The following is an 11,501-nucleotide window of genomic DNA, read 5'->3' as shown; positions in this document are numbered from 1 at the left end:
AAAAAAAAAAAAAAAAAAAAAAAAAGATTTTATTTCTTTATTTGACAGAGAGTGAGCACAAGCAGGGGAGTGGCAGGCAGAGGGAGAGGGAAAGGGAGAAGCAGACTCCCCACTGCGCAGAGAGCCTGATGGAAGGCTCGAACCCAGGGCCCTAGGATCATGACCTGAGCCAAAGGACCATGTTTAACTGACTGAGCCACCCACATGCCCCTGATATCTTAAAGGAAGAATTTATTACCTACATGCATATCTAATGTATGGATTAGTTGTTGAAAGTATTTTTCAGATTGAAGAGGGGGAGTGGCAAAGGAATATCTTCCACTTTCTTATCACCCCTTCCTCCACCCCCAGCTGCTTCCCAGCCCTGAAAGACAAACAGATGATTCTATCTTCCCTTAGACAATGGTCAGGAGGGCTGAAGAAGCCAAAGCCAACCTCTTCTTTACTATTGTGCTTGGTCTGATCTGAATTGAAAATTCTGGTCTCCTTTCTCTGTGTCTTACCTGAGCAAGAAAGGCCTGAGGACGGTTATTCCAAACAAGAAGAACATGAGGACTGAGAAGCCCATCATTGCAAACCCTAGCAGCACGGCTCGGTCCTCTCCAGCACTGGACGGTAGCTTCCTGCGCACGTCTGGGACGCCACCATCACTGTGGTCTATATTTCTATTCCTCCCTGAGGCAGAAAAGGCTGTCCTTTGGGGGAAGGAGGAAGAAGATATTTCAATAAGCTCATAGAGAAAAGGGAACATTTACCAACTCATGGTGGGTGGAGGGATGATCCCATTTGCCATCCGCCTGAGGGCTGTGATCAGGTTCAGAGCAACACAATGAAATCCCAGGTTCAGAGCTTGGTTAAAAGCCCACCTAAATGAGCTAAAATTGTGTGTTATAAAATATAATTTATATAATATTTTTTACATATAACACAACAGTAAGGAAGTCTTTCGAGATCTGTTTAATCAATGACTAGAAAATAATTACCTATAAGTACTTTTCATTTGTGTTATGTAAATAAGTGTTATGAACTTGCTTATCTGTCAGGGATACTGCCCATTCCCCCTGAAAACAATTTTTACATTCTTTTCTGAGTTCCATATGTAAAGAATGACTCAAAAAGTTCAGATTCAGAATTAACAACATCCGGAAATAGTAGGATTTGACTTGTTCTTTTATATTGTTCTTTTATATGGAAAGGCAGCATATCTACCACGAGGCTTGGTGGCCCATAGCCAGTCCATTCAGAAAAATGAAGGTTTCACTGGTGTCTTCTCTCCCCCCACCCCTCTTCTCCTCCTCTCTGTTCACTCACAGCTCTGTGTGAATGGCCCTACATGTCTCCTCTCCCTCTCTCTGCTCTGTACCAGCAAAGGATGTGATAAGTTATTTCACAATGGGGGTACAGTGAATAGTACAGTCCAAAACGAAGGTTGCTCACTGGTAACCCATGGACAGCATCCAGCCCACAGATGTGTTTTGTTAGCCTTGTCTGTGTGTTTTTTTAATGTGGGAGTTGCTAACACTTTAAAAATTGTGGAATTCTCATAAAAATGCTGATTACTGACTTTTGAAAAAAACCATAAAGTCCACACTCCTGCCTATGAACAGCTGGCCAAGCCAAGGAGAGGCTGTCCCTATGGAGCAGCATTTCTTCTCCAATTTGCCTTAGTCCCACAACTTCCTATGGTCACTGTCATTGATTTGCGGTTCCTTGGTCAGTAGGTGTATGAGTCCCAGAGGTATTGCCACTTTAAGAGTGTTAACAAAATCTTAAGCCAAACAAATGCAGTTATATTGGTAGAAACTCAGACACCATCAAACTGCATAAAAAGCTCACTAAAATTTAAAGCTGAGCAAAAACATTGTCAAGGGAATTGCTAGTTGCTTTCTTCCAAAAGTATATTTTATACTTTACCCCACATCCTTCCCCTTCCTCTCTCTCACTCCTTTTCTCCCTGGCAATATCGTCAGAATTCAAAGACAGTGAGGGGAATGTCAAGCAATCCAGGATGTTCTAGGAGCCTGCAGTGGGAAGCACCAGCCTCAGAGGATGGCAGCACTCCCGGGTTAATACTACTTTGAGAATCAAGGACATGGTTTGGGGATTTTTAATCTCCTTTGATATTTTATTCACCCTCTATCATCCCACCCTCAGAGAATGGGCAGGGGAAACAAGTTTTTAAATGAAATTTGAAGCCGTACATTTTATAATTCATAAACAAATATGATAAAGAGTTTTAGCCATAAAGTAAGATTTGGATATTTTGTAGGTTTCCAGGAACCAATACCCTGTCTTTTCCCTCGTGCTCTGAAACTGGACTTTAGTTGCTTCCTATTGTAAGTCATCCTGGAGGCTGGTTGTAAGATACCCATGGAATCCATGCGTGAAAAGGCTTATTATGAGGTCTCCCTGGCACTTCCAATATATTGATTTAATAGACCCAAGTATAAGTGTTGGTATGCAAAACTGGCATAATTCAGTGTGCGTGGACAGCAACCACACAGCGGACAACCTTTGATCACCTGACCCTAGTGGCCAAGAGGCTGGTGTTCCTGAGTTCCACTGTACATTGTTCCAATGTAACAATTAGAAAGACAGTTCTTGGCAGGCCACCCCCACACCCACCCCAGGGCAATGCACAGATAGCAGACTGAAACACACAATCTTCCTGTCAAATACGCCTATTTACTTAGCCTGGAGCTTCAGCCTGAAGTACAGGCTTCAGGTTTCCCACATATCTAGAGGCTAAGAGGTGCTCCCAGGGAACACAGGCAGGGAGACACGATCCTTGCACACCCTCTTGGTCTTGCTATAGCTCAATAAGACCTCCCAGAAAGGAGCTTCTACACTTGTCTGGAGCCCCATGTTTGCAACTGTCATTCAGGAGACCTCTAGATCACCCGGTCTGAAGGCCAGCTAGGTTTCTAGTTGCAGCCCCAAAGGACTATATATTTGCATACTTTTACAGCTGCTGCCTGAGGGTCTGGCTTCCAATCAGCCTTAAACTAGGTGGTAAATGAAATTCCTCCCCTTGGAACACTAACAGGTCTTGACATACCCTCAACAGCAGGGATGCACAGAGAATAAATCAGGCAGTTAAGACAACCACAAAGTTTTGAGAGATAACCTAGAGTTAGGGAAAGGGTGAATGAAAAGATTCCTTACCTACCCAAGGTCATTCCTTCGAGACTGAGAGAAGGAGCTCTTTTGCCCAATACATAGAAACCAACACAGAGTCAAGCAAAATGAGGAAATAAAGAAATACTTTCCAAATGAAAAAAAAAAAAAAAGATGAAACCTCAGAAAAAGAGATGAGTAATCTACCTGATAAAGAATTCAAAGTAATGGTCATAAAGATGCTCACCAAACTCAGGAGAAGAGTGAGTGAACACAGTGAGAACTTCATTAAAGAGAGAGAGAAATTATAAGAAAGTACCAAACAGAGTCACAGAACTGAAGAACATAGTAATGGAACTGAAGAATATACTTAAGGGATTCAACAGCAAACTGGATGAAACAGAACACATCAGCAAGCTGGAAGACAAAGCAATAAAACTCACCCTGACAGAGCGGCCAAAAGAAAAAGAAGAATTTTAAAGAATGAAGACAACTTAAGAGACCATCAAGTAGAGTAACATTTGCATTATGGGGTGGGGGGGGGTCCCAAAAGGAGAAGAAAGAGAAAATGAGGCAGAACAGTTATTTGAAGAAATAATGGCTGAAAACCTCCCTAACCTAGGGAAGGAAACAGACATCCAGCTCTAGGAAGTAGAGAGAGTTCCAAATAAGATGAACCCAAAGAAATCCACACCAAGACACATTATAATTAAAATGTCAAAATTTGAAAGTAAAGAGAGAATCTTAAAGCAGCAAGAGAAAAACAAGTTGTTATGTACATGGGGAAACTCCATAAGGCTATCAGTAGATTTCTCAGCAGAAATATTTTACAGGCCAGGAGGAAGTGGCCTGGCATAGTCAAAACGTTGAAAGAAAAACAATTCTAGCCAAGAACACACTACCTGGCAAGGTTATCATTCAGAACTGAAGGAGAGATAAAATTTTGCCACATAAGCAAAAGCTAAAGAAGTACATCACTCCTGGGGCGCCTGGGTGGCACAGCGGTTAAGTGTCTGCCTTCGGCTCAGGGCGTGATCCCGGCATTATGGGATTGAGCCCCACATCAAGCTCTTCTGCTAGGAGCCTGCTTCTTCCTCTCCCACTCCCCCTGCTTGTGTTCCCTCTCTCGCTGGCTGTCTCTGTCTCTGTCAAATAAATAAATAAAATCTTTTAAAAAAATAAATTAAAAAAAAAAGAAGTACATCACTCCTAAACTGACCTTACAAGCAATGTTAAAGGGATTTCTTTAGGCTGAAAAGAAACAGCACTAATTAATAACAAGAAAACATACAAAATAAAAAAAATCTCACTGGCACAGGTAAATACATAGTAAAGGTAGTGAATTAATAACCTACAAAGTAGTAAAATTAAAATTATAATAATTAGTTAAGAAATACATAAAATAAAAACATGTAAAATGTGACATCAAAAATATAAAATTGATCTGAAGAGGAGAGTAAGCATGTAGTCCTGGACTGTGTTTAAATGTAATTTAAGTTGCTATCAGCTGAAAATCAACTGTTATGGGGTGCGTGGGTGGCTCAGTCATTTAAGCCTCTGCCTTTGGCTCTGGTCCTGATCCCAGGGTCCTGGGATGGAGCCCCACATTGGGCTCCCTGCTCAGTGGGGAGCCTGCTTCTCCCTCTCCCTCTGCCTGCCACTCCCCTTGCTTGTGCTCTCTCTCTGTCAAATGAATAAATAAAGTATTTTTTAAAAATTGACTGTTACATACATAAGATGATATATCTGAACCTCATAGTAACCACAAAGCAAAAACTGATAGTAAATACACACACACAAAAAAAAGAGAAAGGAATCTAAACACAACACTAAAGAAAATCATCAAAATACAAAGGAAGAGAAAAAGAGAAGAAAAGAACAAAGAACTACAAAAACAGACAGAAAACCATTAACAACATGGCAATAAGTACAGACTTATCAATAATTAATTTAAGTGTAAATATACTAAATTTTCCAATCAGTACAGAATGTCTGTATGGATTAAAAGAAAGAAAAAAAAGCAAGACACATCTATATACAGCCTACAAGAGACTCACTTCAAACGTAAGGACATGCACAGACTTTATATTCCACATGAATGGAAATAAAAAGAAAGCTGTTGTAGCTATATTCATATCAGACAAAATAAACTTTAAAACAAAGACTGTAATGAAAGACAGAATGGAGCACTACATAATGATAAAGGGGTCAATCCAGTAAGAAGAAACAACATTTATAAATACATATGCAACCAACAGAGAAGCACTAAAATAAGGCAAATATTAATAGACCTAAAAGGGGAAGTTGGCAGTAGTAATAGTAGAAGTAATAATAGTAGAAGGCTTTAACACCCCCACTTACATCAATGGCTAGATCATCCAGACAGCAAATCAGTAGGGAAACTGGCCTTACACAACACACTAGACCACATGGACTTAATAGATATATATAAAACATTCCATCCAAAAGCAGTAGAATATACATTCTTCTCGAGTGCACATGGACATTCTCTAGGATAGATCACATGTTAAGCCACAAAACAAGTCACAATAAATTCAAAAAGACTGAAATCATACCAAGCTTTTTTCTGACCATAATGGTATGAAATTAGAATTCAATACAAGAAGAAAACAAATACCTACAAATACTTGGAGATAAAACATGTTATTGAATAACTACTGGATCATAGAATAAATGAAAGGAAAAATTTAAAAATTTACCTAGAGACAAATGAAAACAGAAATATGGCATACCAAAATGAACAGGATGCAGCCAAAGCAGTTCTAAGATGAAAATTCACAGCAATATAGACTACCTCAAGAAACAAGAACAAACGATTTAATTTTATACCCAAAGGAAATAGAAAAAGAAGGACAAAGACAAGAAGTAACAAGTGTTGGTGAGGACGTGAGGAAAAAGGAGCCCTCATGCACTGCTGGTAGGAATGTAAATTGGTGCAGCTACAATGGGAAACCTGGAAGTGTCTCAAAAAACTTAAAAGAGAACTACCACATGATCCAACAATTCTTCTACTGGGTATCTATCTGCAGAAAGTGAAAACACTAATTTGAAAAGATATGCATACCCCTGTGTTCATTGCAGGATTATTTACAATAACCAAGAAATGGAAAAAACCTTAGTGTCCATCCATAAAGAAGATATGGAAGATATATATTGGAATTCCACTCAGCCATAAAAGAAGAATGAAATCTGGCCATTTGTGACAACATGGCTCGTCCTCGAGGGTATTAACGCTAAGTGAAATAAGTTAGACAAAGACAATGTATGATTTCACTTACATGTGGAATCTAAAATACAAAGCAAATGAGACAAAACTCAGACTCGACGATACAGAGAACAAATCGGTGGTTGCCAGAGGGAAGTTTAGTGTGTTGGTGATGTGGGGGAAGAGAACCAAGAAGTAAAGACTTCCAGTTATAAAATGAATAAGTCATGGGAATATAATCTACAGCATGGGGAATATCGTCAATAATGTTGTAATAACTTTGTATGGCAACAGATGGTAACTAGACTGACTGTGGTAACCATTTTGCAATGTACACAAATGTGGAATCACTATGCCGTACACTTGAAACTAATATGATATTGTATGTCAATTACACTTAAATTTTAAAAAACGGCATAACCTGATTCTGATCTAATTTAGAAATAAGACAGACCTGGTAGTATACTAGACTATATTTTTCTCTTTCTAATATTTCTGTCCACTTCATTCCAAGGCTTTATGAAAAGTTGACAACTTATATATCTCTTGTGAAGAAGCTAATTCATGTTAGGGAGGAAGAATAGTATAATTGCCAAAACTGAATACACAGATAATTTTTATTATTATGAAAGTAATACACTTCTATTTCACCAGCATAGTGGACTAGATACTCTAACTGCAAACAACTAAAAAATGTTGGTCAAAGCTTACAAAAAGTTGGAAATACTCAAAGGACAAAAACTATGCTAAAGTAAGAACCCAGAGAGAGAAAAATGGACTGACAATGACCTCATACTCAGTATAAGAATGAACTAGAAATAATCACCCCTCACACACAGCTCCATAGGAGATGGCAAGGAAAATGCCCTTCTCAAACCTTGATGCTGAGTACAGGAACGAAATGGCAATCTTCCCTCAGATTTTATTATCCTAACATAATCCTTGAGAGAGTTTCAGCCTGAGTTCACATTACCTAAAAAATCCCAAAACCTTAACCTAAGAATTGGTAATGTTTTCCCAAGTAGGTGGTGCCCTTTGGCAACTGGCAGAAGCAAATACATAATTTCTCTGGAAGATCTCACCTCCAATCTCAGCCCCAAAGGAATCCTATGAAATTTCAAGGAGTACGTGTTCTCATTCAAAAGTCATAAAACACTGTTAGGGCCTTTGAGGGAGAAAAAAATAAAATCAGATCCACGAAAAGCTTCAGATATTTGGACAGTATATAAAAATGTTTCTGTGATATGTTTAAAGAAAGAAAGAAAGGATTCGAAATATCAAAAAGGGCAAGACTCTACAATATGACCAGGCCAATATTTAAAAGAATCAAATATAATTTCTAGGAATGAAAAATAAAATAATTTAAATAAAAACTCCATGGACAGATTTAACAGATTAGCAACATCCAAGAAGATAATTAGTAAACAGAGAGATGGACCACAAAATACCAGAGTATAAGACACAGAATCCCTGTAGTGGAAAATACTGGAGAGAAGAGAAGGAGCATGGAAAATAAATAGGAAAGATCTAACATAAGGTCTATTCAGAATTCCAGAAAGAAGAGAAATAAGTCAGAAGCAATATTTTAAAAAGATAATAGAACCTCAGAATTGACGAAAACCCAGTCCTAGATTCCAGAAGCCCTGCGGGATAAAATAAAAAGAAACCCACACATAGACACATCACAGAGATACTGCAGAGACACCACAACAGAAAATCTTAAAAGCAGCCACCGAAAAAGACAGATCAACCTCAAAGGAATGACAGGCTGAGATCTCACTTCTCCATAACAGGAATGGAAACCAGAAGACAGGAATATTGTCAATATGCTGAGAGAAATCACGTGAGACACGCAGATGTAGAAAGGTGTAAGTTTGTCAGGTAAAGTCTAATGAAAAGCAAGGTGATGTGAACCTTCAGGTTAAAAAGCCTTTTAGAAGTAAAGAAGGTAATAATATTAATTTAAGAGTCACCTGGAAGAGCTAACAGTACTTATTTATCCGTACTTAATAGCATTGCCTCACTGAAGAAATAGAGGAAGAAATAGACAAAATCCACTGACAAATAAGATATTTTTGCATACTTCCTCGGTAATCGGTAGCTCAACCAGAAAAATCAGTGAGGAAAAGATTTGAGCAAAGGAAGTCATGGGCTTTATCTAAATGACAATAGAGAATACTGTCCCCTACAGAATGCATATTCTTCTCAAACATATAAGGAAGAGTTATGAGACCTAACCACAAACTGAGCCATAAAGAAAGCCTCAACAAATGTCAAAAGATTCGTGAAAGTAATGTACTTTTCATATGCTCATGTTATGAAACTTGAAAGATGTGGGAAAGTTGAGAGAAGAGAACAAAAATCACCCACAATTCTACCACTTAGAGAAAATTTCTATTCACTTACTGAGTTATTCCCCTCCTCTATACTGTTTTAAATAGAATGAGATCATTCTGGATATAGTGGGGGTTTTTTCATCTTCTCTTTTCACTTAACATGATAAGCCCTTTCTTATGCCAGGAGCAATTCTTTGTGACCCTTCTATTGGCTGCATAATATTCCGTCAATTGGATATGCCATAAATTCCTTACCTATTTTCTTATTGTTGAATATTGGGGTTTTTCCAGTTTTCTGAGACCATAAACATCCCTGTAATTAACTGTGTGGTATTTACAAGCGCCTTTCATCCATGGACCTCAAAGCATTTCAGAATGATCTAATTTTGCTCTCTAGCCATTAAGAGAGTAAATAGCATTTTTATTCCTTTTTGCCAGCAATATATTTCCACTTCCAACCAATGTGTTACCTGGAGATGTTTTATTCATAGTCTAGGCTGTACCCAACCCCTTTGTGGCTTCCCCGAAGACAGAACTGACTTTCCCCAACAGCCCTTTTGCACACATTGCTCCAGGCACCTTCTGGCTTAGCCTCAGGCAAACTCGATTTCAAAGAGCTTGAACACGCTCCTTTGGCTGTGATCCCTGGCGAAGCCAGAGCCTCTCCCTCCAACACTGTGACTTGTCAAGAAGCGTTCCTTAGAAAGATGCTGCTGTTCATCAAAGCTTGGTAATTCACCTGACACTCCTTTCACATGTGTATGTAACTTCTAAGCACTGGGATGTTAAATTTGTATTTCCCTGTAATTTGTTTGTGTTAAGAGGAGACTTGGGTAATTATTTTTATCCTATTTTTTAATTACAAAATTGTTTAACAACTTCTTTTGAAACAGCAAATGAGGTTGAGCAAAGTCAGCATGGTTCATCGAGTTCAGCAAGAGGCAAGGGCAATAATCCAATTGTGCATCTCAGCAATGAAAATGGGAGACTGTATTGCTTTGGGGAGAACACAACTGCTCTTATATCTAGTTAATTGTGTTATGAACAGGGCATTAAAACTTGTTTCCTTGCCTGTTCGTCATTTGATCTTCTGCCATAGAGTAATTCGCTTTAATTGTCTTTTCACAAAAGCATTAGTGCATTCCAAAGAGAGAAGTGTTTTTGCGTCCATGTCTTCTTTCCCCCTTGGTCTGTCTGTCTTCCTCCTCCGACCCTCACCTCCACCCAAACCGCTCTATCTCACATTCCTTCCTTTCTCGAATACCCATGCCTGTCGTTACAGGATGACGGAAATGGGTAATGTGATGACCACTGTGGTCTTTACTGTTTCCACTTACTCAGCTCCCAACGCCACTTGAGCCACTAACAAACCATCCACATTTCCAGATACAGTCTGTGAACGTGGCTGAGAAATGTACCCCGGCAAACTTTAAATATTCTATTCCTCAAACGCCCTCAGGCATGGCTCCTCTCTCAGCTCGGCGCCCAGCTCTGATGGCTCCACTGGCCCAAACGCAGAAGCACACAGAGGACTGTACCTTCATTTAAGGCTCTCAGCCCCCCCTGTTTTGCATTCCTCTGGGGAGAAAAAAAAAGGTCCTTAGGATAGCCCATCTCACTTCTTCCCTTAAGGAGTCAAAGTGGATGGTTAATAACAATGGTTAAAATAGAGAGGGTAATGGAATAGTGTAGAGAGTAGTACATAGAAAGTATGCCGAGGCATGTAGATAGAGACTCTTCCTATCTCCACTTTATGGACAAGGGGTTGAGGCCGACAGAGATTATATGACTTGCCCACGGTTATGTAGCTAGTTAATGGGTGGAACTGAGGTTTGAATCCAGGCCTGTGATTCCGGGGCCCAAGCATGCTTCACCAGGGGAACCAAATGCCGGTGGTAATTTCCTCCCCCCTTCATTCAACCAAGAGGTACGTACTGAGCACCGGTCACGTTCTGGGCCATGTTCTAGTGCCAGGGAACCCCGGGTCAGTTAAAAAAAGGTCCCTGGCCTTCAAAAATTTGCAACCCAAATGGTGGAGGAAACCAACAAGAAAGGTTGCAGCCCCCTGATGTCCGGACCTCGGGGGAAGACGCCCCCAAGGTGCCCTGGGAGGCATGGCAAGTGGGCGCCCTCAGAGGACGCAGAGCAAACCTAACGGCCAACTGGTCCCGGCCGCCCTTCAGCCACTTACCCAGCACGAGAGAAGCTGGTGGTGACTTACCTTCCCGGGCGCCGCCGGCCATCCTGGAGTGTAATTTGAACGGGGATGCTGAAGGGCTGCATGAGACCGGGGCGGGGGGCTGGGCCACATGGACTCCCTTCACCTGAGTCATAGCCGCTGAGGGCGCAGGAAGGGTGAAGCTGACGCATCGACTGAAGTGGGGTCCCCCCGGGAGCCACCAGTCCCAGAGCAGGCATCAGAAGCACCCAGGCCTCCAGGGCGGCCACGGGGTGGGGTGCGGGGAGCGCCTACCAGGCGAGGTGGGATGGCGAGGCAGGCTGGCCCGGGGGCTTCTGCGGACTCTTGGCAAGGCAGAGCAGCCAATGCTAGACGCGCGAGAAGACCCTGCCTCGCCTTGCGGAGCCAGACCTTCTCCCCGTGGTCGCCCAGCGCCTGCCTCCGCCTTGTCAGCTGTGTTCCGCTTCAGCAGCCCGGCATTGCCATAGAGATCCAACCGCTTGCGGAAAGTTGGGGCCCCAGGGACCCTGTGTAATTGGTGAGGGACATAACCAGTTCAAGGTTTATAAAAAGAGGAAATGTTTTACCCTGACCACGTTTCCTTTTTCACAAATTGTCTCGTGGAGTGCAAGCTTAGGGAATG

General features: G+C 41.0%; 1 protein-coding gene across 2 annotated transcripts in view; it reads right to left on the bottom strand.

The window, feature by feature from the left end:
* The window catches only part of KCNMB3 (potassium calcium-activated channel subfamily M regulatory beta subunit 3), a 24,977-nt gene extending 14,015 nt beyond the window's left edge, over positions 1–10,962 (bottom strand). For both annotated transcript variants that reach the window (XM_019794110.2, XM_002912457.3), the window contains exons 1-2: positions 10,901–10,962; positions 504–695 (exon numbers count right to left, since the gene is read on the bottom strand). In XM_019794110.2, coding sequence (XP_019649669.1) covers positions 504–695; positions 10,901–10,962 — 254 coding nt within the window. The remainder of the gene's footprint in view (positions 1–503; positions 696–10,900) is intronic.
* Between the last annotated feature and the right edge of the window lie 539 nt (positions 10,963–11,501).

The sequence above is a fragment of the Ailuropoda melanoleuca genome, chromosome 1, assembly GCF_002007445.2.
Source record: "Ailuropoda melanoleuca isolate Jingjing chromosome 1, ASM200744v2, whole genome shotgun sequence".
Taxonomy (NCBI): domain Eukaryota; kingdom Metazoa; phylum Chordata; class Mammalia; order Carnivora; family Ursidae; genus Ailuropoda; species Ailuropoda melanoleuca.
This window is presented reverse-complemented; position numbering and strand designations above follow the sequence as displayed.